Consider the following 12,157-nt stretch of genomic DNA (forward strand, 5'->3'; position numbering starts at 1 on the left):
CACAATCAATTTGTTTCCTATTACCTGTGATTTTTGTCCCTGATATATTTAAAAAAAAATGTAACTCGTGTGTTGGAAAACGTTTGATAGGTTGAATTGATGAATGACCCTATAAGCCTGTTCCCTTCCATTCCTCTCCCCTCGTTTCTTCCTCCCCCTCCTAGAAAATCCTTACAATGATCCCCACGGAGGAGGAGAAGCAGAGGATCCAGGAGGCTCAGCTGGTCAACCCTGATATCCCCTTGGGCAGCGCTGAACAGTTCCTTCTCACCCTCTCCTCCATCACAGAGCTGTCTGCTCGCCTGCAGCTGTGGGCATTCAAGATGGACTACGACCTTATCGAGAAGGTCAAACTCATTACTGTCCATTTTAATCATATGTAGATAGAGCATAGCCATGTAGTGACAGAAGTAAAACACATGAAAACATCTTTCTTTACAAATATTTGACGTTTTTTTTGTACTTTAAAACGTATTAAAGGAATAGCTGTACACAATCATCTAGTGACTTCCTGCAGCTCCCTCTAGAATATATGCAGAAGTCCTCTCAAGACCTGTAAACAAACTTTGATGGGTAACATTGTCGGAGTTCCCCATAAAATGAGTTATATTTCTGAAAGTTTACTGCATGTTATTATCGGGGGATGAGAAAGAGCAGAATTCATTGGCAGAAACATAAACAGGCAAAGATGGATATTGTGCTTCTTTGAATGCATTATCTTGCTCTTTTAGGAAGTAGCAGAGCCTCTGCAGGACCTGAAGGAAGGGATGGACCAGTTAGAGAAAAACAAGACACTCCGCTACATCCTGACCACGTTGCTGGCCATGGGCAACTTCCTCAATGGCACCAATGTGAGTAACCCTCAAGACATATATGGCTTAGAGGTTCCTGTTTTTTCACTTTCTCTCCCTCTGTGTCTTTTACTCACTTCCTCCGTTTCCTCCCACGCTCCTCCTCCGCCTCCTCTTCCCCCGAATCCCCCGCCAACATATTTATTTGGAAAGGAACAGTGGACTCTCTATGTGTGGAAGAATGTGCTGCCTGACTGTCTGCACCAGACACTGTCCTTCTACAGTAAAAACGCTGCTTGCCGAGGCCTCTGTTGAACCTGGCTCTGTCTGTCTGGGAGGAAACGGGGAGGGAGGTGGTGCCATTTTTGTGTTTGTCTGCTTGTGTGCATCTGTGTCTCGCATTATTCTTTTTTTTTTGTCTCACGTTGTGACGGAGGCTTCTGTGTGTGTGTGTGTGTGTGTGTGTGTGTGTGTGTGTGTGTGTGTGTGTGTGTGTGTGTGTGTCTATGTATTAGTGAACCTCTGGAATATGAGAGCCAAAAATGCAAATGGAAACATTATTCATCAACCTCAAAACAAGTAGTTCCCGTAAATAATGACTGCGTTTACATTTTTTTTTGCTGTAAGCCATTTAAAACTGGCAGCAGAACAAGGGAGATCCTGTTGGGATTATGTCTTTCCTGATATGTCGGGCTTTTCTTAGCTTGGCTGTGGCGAGCCGAAAACAATCCGTCAGGTCTGAAGTTGATTGTGGTTTCTGATAATCGCCAGCCTAATGAATCTACATATCTACTTGGCACACTCCACTGAGCCCCTTTTTCTGACCGAGCCAAGAAGGAAAATCATCGCAATTTGGTCCTCGACGAGGGCCCTTGATTTTTACTTTCAGATAGACGTTTTTCGTCTCACATTCTGACTGTGTTGCTGTGTGTGCCTGCATCTCTAGGCGAAAGGCTTTGAGCTGAATTACTTGGAGAAAGTCCCAGAGGTGAAGGACACGGTTCACAAGCAGTCCCTGCTGCACCACGCCTGCTCCATCGTGGTGGAGAAGTTTCCAGACAGCACTGACCTCTACTCTGAGATCGGAGCCATCACCCGCTTGACTAAGGTTGTTTACCTTTTACAATGTCTAACAATTTGACCACAGGATCAGTTTTGTTACTAGTCGTATAATCCTGTGATATTGTTGTTAGGTGGACTTTGACCAGCTTCAAGACAATCTGGCCCAGATGGAGCGAAGGTGCAAAGCATCATGGGATCACCTCAAGGTCATTGCGAAACACGAGATGAAACTGCCGTTGAAACAAAAAATGTCAGACTTCCTCAAAGACTGTGCAGAGAGAATCATTATTCTCAAGATTGTACATCGAAGGATACTCAACAGGTTTGTTCAGGTTCTTGAATTTTGCCTAAAGTTCATATATTCTAAATGTTTGTGTTTCAATAGCATTTACAGTCTTATTTGTTTTTCATTCATGATGACTTTCGTTACTTTTTGAAGCATGTTTGAATGTTTTACAGCAGTATACATGGTGAACCATGGTGTTTCTCTACACATCTGCAGGTTTCATGCCTTCCTGCTGTTCCTGGGCCATCCGATATATGCGGTACGCGAGGTCAGCATTCATCGCTTTAGCAAGATTCTGAGTGAGTTTGCCTTGGAATACCGCACAACAAGAGAGCGTGTGCTACAGCAGAAACAGAAGAGGGCCAACCACCGAGAGAGGAACAAGACCAGGGGGAAAATGATAACAGATGTAAGTGCTCCTCACCATGAGCCAAGGGTCACACATACACTTTCTCCATTTCCTGATCGCCGTCTTTGTTTAGTTAGTACTTTCTCAATTCTATGAGACAATGTGAGCAATCCCTAGACACTGGTTATAACCTTAATCTGGTTAAAGCCCCAAACGTGGTCATTCCTGACAGACGCGGCATACATTCGTTATGACATCAGCATAGTTCCTCGGTATTCACATGTATAGGTTACAGTAACAACAAGCAGTGAGTTGTTTTCAGTGTATCTCATTCTGTAGCTGCAGCAGGCTACGAAAGGCCAGAGCAAACACCTCCCTGCATGATTAAAATCCCTTAAACCCCGAGGAGTCGGCTACTCAGAGCGGACTCCACGGCAAGCCTTGGCAGGGGCCCCTCTCTCTTCAAAGGGACCTTAATTCAATCACTGTGTGAAAATTCAAACCCTTGGATGTCCCTGAAGGAGAAATAACAAGGCCCACACCTTAAAGGGATAGTTCGGATTATTTGAAGCGGGTATTTATGGGTGTATACATCTACAGTAGATGGCGCTCGGCACGCCTCCAGTTTGCAGCCAGGAGAATGGGAGCATGGGAGTAAAACAATACCGATGTGGACGGGGTCGGGAGCAAAACAGATTTTAAGGCATCAAAAAAAAAAAAGGTCCACCTGAAAAAGCAGTATGCTATATTTAGAGTATTTTCTGATGGGGAACTGAGCTGAAAGTGAAAGTTATCGCCACTGTTTTTGTCAGTGAGGTCAGAAAGGGTCAGATTGATACAATCTGTGGATATCTGTGGAACCATCAGATTCTCAACTTACCTGAAAGCAACTGTACCTACCAACAAACCCATGTAAAAACGATTGTTTATCATACAAATAAGATATAACATGGAAACTAGCTTTAGTGGATTTTTTTTTTCACCATTCGCAGTCTGAATGCTAAGCTAACGTAGCCAGCTGCTGAGTCCAGCTTCATATTTATTGTACAGACAAGAGAGTGGTATCAGTCCTCTCATTTAACTCTCTGCATAAAACCAACAACACTATTACTTTCATGTACATTTTTTTATTAATTTCACAACACCAGTGAGATTACATGCTTCTTTATTTAAAAACACATTAGAAACATCAATAGTGTGTTTATTGATCTGAAACCCTAAAAACTGTTACTTTATATGTGAAAATGTTTCACTTGACACCGGCATTATACTGTTTCTACAACGCACCTTTTTTTCATTCTTTCCTTCGGTTTCCTTTATCTCTGTAGAGTGAGGATGACGATGAGAGTGAGGTAGGAGGGTGACTTTGTGTGCAAGTGCATGGGAACTTTCTGTCGGGACTAACATTCAACCAGACTGTGCTGTCATAACTTAACAATAACAGGTGTTTTTATGAGGATCAAGTCATTCACAAGACTGACAGGTTCTGTATGTGTGTGACCTCACATGAATGAGGAAGCTTGAATGTTTGGACAAGGAGAGGAAAAGGAGATATTCGTATACGATGTCCACTGTTGACAGTGTTGACACAATCTCACCAGGAGGAGTCGGAGCTACTTCCTGGTGTAAATGGCCGGACCTCAGGAAGGGAAGCTCTTGAATCTGGCATGTCTGCAATGTGCAAGAAACAGTGTGTGTGTGTGTGTGTGTCACAGAACACTTATTTAAAGCTGAGCAGTGCTGTCTCACTCGTAAAGATTACATTTTATTACAGCTTTTATATTAAAAGCTTTTCCTTCCTAAATACTAAAACTGCCAGAGCATGGAGTTGAGTTCGACCACCTCCTACTAGTAAAATGTCAGATATTGTAATCCTGTGTCCTCCCCCTCCAGAGTGGTAAATTTGGCGGTGGCCCATCGGACTCGCAGGACAACCAGCCTCAGGGTATTCAGTATGCCGAAGACGCAGCTGAACACGAGAACATGAAGGCCGTACTAAAGAGCAGCGTGCAGAGCGGAGAGAGCACGCCGTCCACGGTGCCGGGCCTCCGTACGCGCACCAGAGCCAGCAGCACCAGAGGTCAGTCTCATAAACACGTTACAGCCCAGCAAGCTCCATTCCTCTATGGCCACAACTGAAGCTTTTCAGTCCTATACTGACGTAATCCTACCTGAAATCATCAAGCTAATCTTTCCATACGGCCGGTACTTCTAGACATGTTAGCATTAAAGTCAGTCTGACTTTAATAGGAAACAGCTCAGTATCGGTGTCCGCAAGGCATAGTATAGTATCCCATTAAAATGGCATTAAAAAGTACATAGTACAATATATACATTATTTTTATTATATATATAAAAAACTACTAGTAGTTTAGTATGTCATTCATTACAATAATATAGATTTTTTAAATACAATTCAAAAAGTAATTGTATAGAATGCCATGTCTTATTGTAAGTCGCTTTGGACAAAAGCGTCTGCTAAATTACCTAAATGTAAATGTAATGTCTGAAATTGTTTCACATTATACCTGCTTAACATTGGCGTGTTAGCATTCGTGTTAGCATTGTTTTGAAAATGTCAGCATGCTGATGTTAGTGTTGATAACATCACAGCTTACATGACTGCAGACTTGTTTTGTTAAACCTGCCCTACTATACAATGCGTCTTACTGTTTTAGGGCGTGTGCCCCCATGGTGCTCTGCCAGTGACGACCCGGTGAACTGCACAGATGATACGGCTGATGAAATCATGGAGAGGATCGTTAGGTCAGCCACTCAGGGGCCCAGCCAGCGGACGCAACCTCGGGAGAGGAGACGGTCCCGGGCCAACCGAAAATCATGTGAGTCATGTTGACCATTGGCCAAGTGACATAATTCATTGTCCTGCACAGTGAAATGTGTGGACGCTGTAATAATACTTTGTTTTCTCCCTGCTTGCACAGTGAGGAGGACGCTGAAGAATGGTTTGACAACAGAGGAGGCAAACGCTCTCGGCTTGTCCAGCGGTTCAGAGATGCAGGTGTGAGCTGGACATGCTGTTCGGACGTCTGGAAGCCCTTTCACTGCCCCTCCAATGCCGACACCCAACCTGCCACTCCACTCCACTTTGGCTTGGCACTAAACGCCCCCCTCAGCTTCGATGAGTTGACCTCATCTTTATGTATTTGGTTCACATAGGCTTGTCACAAGAGCTTCCTGAAGAGAGCGGATAAACGGTTTTATTCATGAGCATACGGTCGGAGAGAGCAAAAACAAGAGTGCTGCATTCAAACCACTAAGCTTTGCTATTGCTGGATAAACATTGACGATGTGCACTCACAAGGCTTAATCACAATCATCCTTCGAACGTGACATTGCATACAAACACCAGTGCAAAAGTGTGTTTTTTAAGGGGGGGTGGGGCTTCAAAAGAGTTGGCAGTGCGTGTGCTTCAAACAGAGTGGCCTTGACTGAATCCAAGGGCAAGAAGTGTGGTGCAGATGCTACGCTCTCCGCTGCTTAGGTTTACTGTCAGCCCTGCAGCTTCAGAGACAAATTGAAAGAAATTTCATCTGTTGAGTAGATGGCTTTGTGCAGGGGGGTTATTCTGTTATATACTACTGTGGTAGTTTTGTGTTTCTTTTCATTTTGCTCAAGAAGGTGCTTAAATAAGGAACAATTGCACTGGATGTAAAAGTTGGGTATCAATGGAATGTGAAATCCTTGACACTGATGAACCACTGACATCTGAAAATATACTCAACAGTTTAACCAGCAAATTAACGGTAGCACAGTTTTTAAATGTCTGATCAAAGTGGACACATTAGATGAGCATCTAAAGCTTTTTTTCAAATATCTGTTAGTTGACTCGATAAGACAAAATTTAGCAGAGGAACCTCTTTTTTAAGTTCACCGTCAACAGTTCACTTTCTGTGGGTGAGACTGGTGATACCACACACTAATACTCCACTATTTGAGCTTATTAAACATGTAGACAAGTTGCATCAGGTGACTTATTCTCACTGATGGACTGACCAGTCAGAGACAGTTTAAAGAAAGCAGCGCAGTGTTACAGATGAACAATCTTCAGAGATATGTCATTTAGTTTTCTAGAACAATGAGCTGCACATCTCAGAGTGCCTTTCAGAGACAGTTATTTATTAAGACCTTTTCAGGGACATATAATCGAGAAAATGTTACTACGGATGTGCAGTCCGCGAGGGGCGAGAGGATAGTACTGCGATGTACATCGTTCACGAGCTGTGATTTTATTTTTTAACCAGTGTTTTTAAACTTGTCCTGGCAAAAAAATGTTTTTCCATGTCATGTCTTGGATCAAATTGTATGTTATGAGGATAGCTTTAAAGTATTTATGACAGCGTAGGATTCATGCACATTAGCTGTATCATGTTGCCTTACTGTAGAATATGGACATGCATTGCTCCACTCTAGTCAAGACCTAAGTAAAATATAAGTTAGAAAACAGATCACGCCAAATTAACATGTAGTTCTACTGGCATCACTGGAGATCTGAGTTTGTCATTCTAGGACACGGAGCTTCATTCTCTTAACTATGAATGTAAACATCAGGAGCTACATGATAATTAGAACTATGGGCAAACAAACTCCATTATTTATGTATTTTAAAACACTTAAAACTGTATTGACCTGAATAAGAAGGAGCCCACGGTTAAACTTTTTCATTATGTAGATCTGTTTTTGAACTATTGATGGACTCATCGTGCTGTTAATTTTGAATGGCCTTGGCTGAATTTAAAATCATCGTTTCAGTTTTTATCATGGCAAAGGTAAATCAACTCACTAGCAAATTTTCACTGTGATGGAAAAATAGCCATTGAGAGAAACAAGAAACTAGCGCAACATCGCGATTTAAATGCCACCCACAATAGTTTGTTTTGTTTTGTTTTGTTTCAAATTACCTGAAGACTATTCAGCACCTTAGACTATATGTGTAGCATGCAACTCTTAGTAGAACTGAAGTTATGGGGGAAGAGCTCTTTGTGTTTCCCAGATTGTACTGATTTCTGTCAAAAACATGACAGAATAGATGTGTAAAGTAATATAGAGGGAATGCTGTAAAATGATGTACATGACTATGTCTTTTTGTTTTTGCTCCATGTGTAGAATAGTGTATCATAGACTAAAAGCAGTATTCTTCAAAATATAATTTAAGCAAACCAAGCCATGCATGGTTTAAAAAGGTGTCACTTCTGCTTGATACAAAAGGAGGTTCACTTTGATTCTCAAGGTTGTAGGGTTTGTGTTATTAGAACTTTTTACTTCACTGCAAAGTGAGCAAACGTGAAACATACAGCGATGAAATTCACCTGCTAGTCCTGTGGAATCCTGTAGAAGCCTTTGATTTCATTGCACTCACCGTTTTCTTCTTTTGATTTTGACATTAGCTCACCACACACATTGCTGCCTATGCCATAACATCACTGTGGAACTTGAACACAAGTGCTATACAACCCAGGCTTCTATTGCGTCTATGCCCACAGTTAAAACTATGTAACAAATACAATAAAAAGGCTAATTAAAACATCTTTTTGACATGTTTTTAAATATCTTTCATTTGTGTTGTAGTGCTGCATCTAAAATGTTGGAAAAGAAACAACTTTGTTTTCAGTCCACACAACCCATGCTTCAAATCACTTTATGCTCATGAACATACTGTATATACAGGTTGAAAGTTGACAAAAGCAAAAGTCTAGTTTGTTGAAAGAAGTCACAAAAAAGTTATATAAATGTATGTTAAAAAAGTCTTAGGATAGTATGTTGATAAAAAGTCATAAAAGTCGTATGTCAAAAATGGTTACATTAGTGTTTAAGTAATGTATGTTGAAAAAGTTCCTAATAAGGGCACAGTAGAGTATGTAAACAAAAAAAATAAAAAATGATGTACTATGTAAAGAATGTTAATAGAAATATTGTGTCAAAAATAGTTACAAAAAATATAAAGCTATTGTGCATTATCAAAAAGTCATGAATACCATATTATATTATGTTGAAAAAAGTCTGAAAAAAGTAGTATAGTTATAGCATAGTTGAATAAAAGTCATAATTAGTCATAGTATAGTATGTTGAATAAAAGTCACCAACAATTTCATGGTATGGTATGTCGAATAAAGGTCAATAAGTCAGAATAGTATGTCAGAAAAAGTTTTTAAAAAATAAAAGAAATGTGAAGTCAAAGTATAGTATGTTGAAAAAAGTCATAGTTGAGTATGTACAATAAGGGTTGAAAATACTATGACTTTTTATTATGACCTTTATTCTACATACTATACTATGACTTTTTTGGTGACTTATTTCATCATACTTTACCTTGACTGGTTATGACCTTAATTCAACATACTATACTTTATCCTTTTTTGGTGACTTTTTCACGACATATTATACTATGAGTGATTTGTAACTTTTTTCATTATAATATACTCTTAATTATGATTAGTCTTATTCTATTCTTTTTTTTTTTTTTGTGACTTTTTTTCAACATACTATAATAACTTTTGTCAATGAACTATACTTTGACCTATTTGGTGACTTTTTGGACATACTATTGACTGATCATGACCTTTATACTTGGACTTTTTTGGTTACTTTTCCTTCGGCATACTAATATAACTTTTTCAAATGTAGCGTATTATGACTTTTTGGTGATTTTTTTTCAACATACCTACTATATTATGACTTCTTTAAACATACCGGTAGTCTATTATTACTTTTTTGGTTACTTTTTTTTTACATACTATATTATGACTTTTTGGTAATACTTTACTATGACTGATCGTGACCTCTATTCTACATTCTTTACTATGATGTTTTTCAACATACTATACTTTATACATACTATACTATACTTTGACCTTTTGGTGACTTTTTTTCAACATACTATGCTATGACTTTTTTGGACATACTATACTATTACTTTTTTCTTGCCTTTTCCGTCATTCTATACTATGACTAATTGGTGACTTTTTTCATGACACTATACTCATGACTGACTGATAGCGTGACTTTATTCGACATACTATACAATACATTGTTTGGTATTCTTTCGACATACTATACTATGATCATATTTTTGGGGACTATTTTGTCATATTATACTTGAAATCAAGTCACTAATAAGTCATAGTATAGAATGTAGAATATGACTCATAATAGGACCTATTATGTTGTAAGTTTGGTGGAGGGGGATTATGGTGGGGGGTTGTTTTTCAGGAGCTGGGCTTGGCCCCTTAGTTCCAGTGAAAGGAACTCTGAATACTTCAGCATACCAAGAGATGTTGGACAATTCCATGCTCCCAACTTGGAACAGCGGATGGCCCCTTCCTGTTACAACATGACATGGAAGCAAGGTCCATAAAGACATGGATGAGAGAGTTTGGTGTGGATGAACTTGACTGGCCTGCACAGAGTCCTGACCTCAACCCGATAGAACACCTTTGGGAGGAATTAGAGCAGAAACTGAGAGCCAGGCCTTCCCATCCAACATCAGTGTGTGACCTCACAAATACACTTCTGGAAGAATGGTCAAAAAATCCCATAAACACACTCCCCAACCTTGTAGAAAGCCTTCCAGAAGAGTTGAAGCTGTTATAGCTGCAAAGGGTGGACCGACGTCATATCAAATGAATGGGATGTCACTTAAGTTCATATGCGAGTCGTGGCAGGAGAACGAATACTTTTAATAGTGTATTATACTATGACATTATAAGTATGAATATTCAAGATAACACTGACTTTTTTTGGACATACTATACTATAACCAATTCTGACCTTTATTCGTCATACTATACTATGATTTTTGGTGACTTTTAACTATTATTATGAGTTTTACACTACATAGGTATAGTATGGTGAAAACAGTTATAGCATAGTATGATGAAAAACATCACCAAAATCATAATATAGTATAGTATGTCGAATGAAAGTCACTAAAAAGGTCAAAGTATAGTATGTTGAAAAGAGTCATCTTATAGTATGTAGAATAAGTTGTAATGAGTCATAGTATAGTATGATGAAGAAAGTCACCAACAAGTCAGTGTAGTAAGTTGAAAAAAGTCATGGTATAGTATGTAGAATATGACTCATAATAATTCATAGTATAGTATGATGGAAAAGTAATTGTATAGTATGTCGAAAAAGGTCACCAAAAAGTCATAGTATAGATAGTTGAAAAAAATAATAGTATAGTTTGTAGAATATGAATATTTCTATACTATTCATAGAAATGTATGTTGAAAAAAGTCACCAATAAGTCATAGTATAGTATGTAGAATATTATTATTTTTATACTATTCATAGTATAGTATGTAAAAAAAAAAGTCACCAAAAAGGTCAAAGTATTGTATGTCAAAAAAGGTCACCAAAAAGGTCAGTGTAGTAAGTTGAAAAAAGTAATAGTATAGTATGTAGAATCTTACTATTTCTATACTATTCATAGTATAGTATGTCACCAAAAAGTCACCAAAAAGGTCAGAGTATAGTATGTTGAAAAAAGTAATAGTATAGTATGTAGACTATGACTCATAAGTCAAAGTATAGTATGTTGAAAAGGGGTCATTTTATAGTATGTAGAATTAGTTGTAATGAGTCATAGTATAGTATGATGAAATAAGTCACCAACAAGTCATACTATAGAATGTTGAAAAAAGTCTTACTATCGTATGTAGAATTAAGGTCATAATCTTTCATAGTATAGCATGATGAAAAAATTCACCAAAAAGGTCAGCGTAGTAAGTTGAAAAAAGTCATACTATAGTATGTAAAATATGACTCAAAATAAGTCACAGTACAGTCTGTGAGTTAGAAAAATTTGAACGTACAGTATGTGGAATAATAGCCACCAAAAAGTCATGTTGAAAAAAAAAGTCAAAGTATACTACGTCGGAAAAGGTAAAAACAAAAACGTCACAGTATAGCATATCAAAAAATTCACGTTGTCGTTATGTTTGTCAAAAAAGTCAAGGATACCATACAAATGTCAAAAACAGTTCTAATAGTATGGTGTGTTTGTTATGTCTGTCTGTCGAAAATCGAGAGTATGGACTAGGATGCCGTAAAACATTTAACAACGTCATAGAATAATAATTGTCACAATAATTGTCATAAAACATTTTGTCCGTCTAAAGTATACTGTATAATATACTTTAACATGTCACAAAAATTGTCATGACTGAAAGGCATACTCTAGAATGCCATGAACTAGGGCTGGGCAATTTGGCCTAAAAATAAAATCTCTATTTTTTTTCAAGCTAATGGACAATTTTCGATTTAAACCTCATTTTTTTTCTCTAAACAAACTAAAAAGACCAAGGCAAAATTTAAATGCATATTTTCTTTATTAACACAATAAAAATAAATGAGATTACCAAGTAGTCTAGGCCTATGTGAACAAATCAGTTCAAGAATTTTAAAAAATAAAATGAAATCATTATTGTGCAAAGATTTTTTTTTTAAATCAAATTGAAAAAAAAATGTCTCTTGTAGGCCATCCCTGAAAAAACTTGTAAAATGAAATACAATAAATAATACGTAGCCCGGGCTGTAGAAAGCAGGGATTCAAATAAATGAGTTCCTAAACAAGTACAGTAATAAATCGGTAAGATAGCTAATCTAAAAGTAATTTGGTTTACTAAAGAGTAAAAATGGTTTACTTAT

The 12,157-nt window shown here is 38.0% G+C and overlaps 1 protein-coding gene across 3 annotated transcripts in view; it reads left to right on the forward strand.

Moving 5' to 3' along the window:
- Positions 1 to 8,025, forward strand: part of fhod3b (formin homology 2 domain containing 3b) — a 78,835-nt gene extending 70,810 nt beyond the window's left edge. For 2 of the 3 annotated variants that reach the window (XM_084027315.1, XM_084027317.1), the window contains 9 exons: positions 165 to 347; positions 732 to 851; positions 1,738 to 1,899; positions 1,985 to 2,175; positions 2,356 to 2,548; positions 3,817 to 3,840; positions 4,382 to 4,568; positions 5,167 to 5,328; positions 5,431 to 8,025. In XM_084027315.1, the coding sequence (XP_083883441.1) occupies positions 165 to 347; positions 732 to 851; positions 1,738 to 1,899; positions 1,985 to 2,175; positions 2,356 to 2,548; positions 3,817 to 3,840; positions 4,382 to 4,568; positions 5,167 to 5,328; positions 5,431 to 5,513 (1,305 nt within the window). In that variant the 3' untranslated portion in view covers positions 5,514 to 8,025. The remainder of the gene's footprint in view (positions 1 to 164; positions 348 to 731; positions 852 to 1,737; positions 1,900 to 1,984; positions 2,176 to 2,355; positions 2,549 to 3,816; positions 3,841 to 4,381; positions 4,569 to 5,166; positions 5,329 to 5,430) is intronic. The other variant, XM_084027316.1, reaches the window with a different exon arrangement.
- The last annotated feature ends 4,132 nt before the right edge of the window (positions 8,026 to 12,157 follow it).

This window comes from Eutrigla gurnardus (genome assembly GCF_963514095.1).
Source record: "Eutrigla gurnardus genome assembly, chromosome: 14".
Lineage (NCBI taxonomy): Eukaryota > Metazoa > Chordata > Actinopteri > Perciformes > Triglidae > Eutrigla > Eutrigla gurnardus.